This window comes from Nannochloropsis gaditana (genome assembly GCF_000240725.1).
Source record: "Nannochloropsis gaditana CCMP526 unplaced genomic scaffold scaffold475, whole genome shotgun sequence".
Lineage (NCBI taxonomy): Eukaryota > Eustigmatophyceae > Eustigmatales > Monodopsidaceae > Microchloropsis > Microchloropsis gaditana.
In genome coordinates, this window is record NW_005803478.1 from 11,637 (window position 1) to 13,783 (window position 2,147).

At 51.8% G+C, this 2,147-nt stretch overlaps 1 protein-coding gene across 1 annotated transcript in view; it reads right to left on the reverse strand.

Annotated features, from left to right (window-relative positions):
* The window catches only part of NGA_0240800 (serologically defined colon cancer antigen 10), a gene marked incomplete at its 3' end in the record, with an annotated part of 1,389 nt that extends 697 nt beyond the window's left edge, over positions 1 to 692 (reverse strand). Inside the window, exons 1-2 of the mRNA XM_005854518.1 lie at positions 575 to 692; positions 49 to 214 (exon numbers count right to left, since the gene is read on the reverse strand). Of these exons, the coding sequence (XP_005854580.1) occupies positions 49 to 214; positions 575 to 687 (279 nt within the window). The remainder of the gene's footprint in view (positions 1 to 48; positions 215 to 574) is intronic.
* Positions 693 to 2,147: the final 1,455 nt, after the last annotated feature.

Sequence of the window (2,147 nt, forward strand, 5' to 3'; positions counted from 1 at the left end):
GCGCGTGTGGACCTCGTTCCGAAAGCCTCCTCCCTTCCCTCTCCCTACTTTGCCTCCCTCCTTCCCTCCCTCTTTTCCCCCCTCCTCGGCGAAAATGCTTTCGCCCCCTTCGCCGGTCCCGGTGGGGTCTCCGCCCTGCACGCACAGACCAGGAACAACGCGGTGAAAGAGTGTGTGGTCGTAGTATCCCTCCAATGCCAACTGGACAAAATTTCTGCGACGGGAAACAGACAGGAAGAAAAGGAGATGGGGGGAGGAGGTTAAGTTGAGCTGCAATACGGAGCCGTGGCGCTTCCGGCACGCAATATTCAGATACTTGATTGTAGGGGGAGCATGCAATGTAGTGAAGGGACACAAGGAATGCGACGGAAAGGCATGAATAGAACTTCCGGTGCGGGATTTGTAGAAGCTCCGCGCAGCCTCTTATTTCAGTCTTCGCCCTTCATTAATGGTCGTGAGCGAGAAAATGGACACTCGCATATACCGGACATGGCAACAAAAACACAACGCTCAGCAGCCTATTAATACCAGGGGGCTGCCACGTCCATCCAGATTTTCAGTCTTAGGCCCTTACCTGCAAGCCAAAGGAGCTTCTCTCGGCCATAATTCGACGTCCACGGGACCGAAAGTAGTATGGAGGACCAATTTGCCCTTGGTCGGTGGTTCCAAGTGATAAATGTTGGACATCCTGTCTCGATAGGGCAGAGTAAAAGGGACTGAGTACGGTGAGGGAAGTATAGCGGTGAGGGAAGAATATCGTCTCAAATGTTACTGTACGCTTTATCGTGACCCTAATAAGAAGGCTGATATGATAGCTGAAGAGTGCGACCGAGAAATTCTCGACCAAAAACCCATGCTTTCATCAAAAATACGCACGAATTACTATTTAAGTAGTGACGTGCGTATGGCCACCATTGTTTGGTTCATAGCCAAGAAAATACTAGCCCGCAAACCTCTACAAACAAAAAAGGGTACAGGGGGCAAACCGCGCTTCGGTGTAACGCAACATAAATAGCTACTGCGCGATTAAGAACGCTGTTATCCTGTCATTACACGGATTTGAATATCGTACCGTAATATAGCCTGGCACTACGTCTTCAATTTCTATATCTCTTCATGACTTGGGCAACACAAGCGCAAACATGCGACACAGGAGCTTGAAATGCACGATAGGCACACCGATGCCTGCTTTACGTTCCCACAACTGGATCGTATCACCACCACCACTCCCCAAAACTCTATCTACTCGTCCGTTTGGGCTCTTGCCGAAGTGCTTGAACACTCAAGGATCATACAAATCCCTCCCAGATTGGTTTTTCGTTCGCATCGGTGGCAAATGGCATTTTTATTCAGCATAGTCGGCGTTGAGGATTGCTTATCGAGCACGACTCTCACGGGCTGTCGGGGTATCGCAGTGTAAGCATTTCGCGCATGCGCACCGTATCAACATCATGACACGTCTTAATTAGTGCATCACATGTCTGGCTCTGGAGTGTAAACCCGTGCGGTCGAAATTAAAACCACGGACTAGGAACACAAAGTAACCAGGTATTTTTCTTTTCAAAACCAAAGCGGTAACGGAACCGACCAGGAGGCGGCATAATTATGTTTTACATGCCGATATTGCTGGAGTATCTCAGTCATGACCCTTTGCCTCGCAAGCTTCTACTTTTTTCTCAGGGGCCGGCAAAGGACTCGACTGTCCACCCCCGTGACAGGTGATACATCAACCTTGCCCTCTCTTCTTCCGAGAACGACGCATTATGACCGCACATGAGCCCCAAAAGGTGACCCACACTCCCCTTCCAGTCTCCTCCTTCCCTGAGTCCCCCTCCTTCCTCTCCCGCGGCCACACGCGCCAACTTTTCTTCTTCCCGCCGCTGGGCAGCGTCCCCTGCCCGTTCCAGGCGCGCGTCGAGATATTGCAGCATGCTCGCGCAGTACTTCACTTCGGGTGTTTCTCGTGCCTCCACGGCATCGGAGTAAAATCTGGCGACGAGGCTGTCCAGGGCTTGTCGGCATTGCTGGGAACAGGGGAAGGATGGAGGAGCGTGGCCCAAGGAAAAAGAGAGTGGCGGTGGAGGGAAAGAAGGAAAGGAGGGGGGGGATTGACCACGGCCGCGGCCTCGATATCGCTTGGTGAGTCA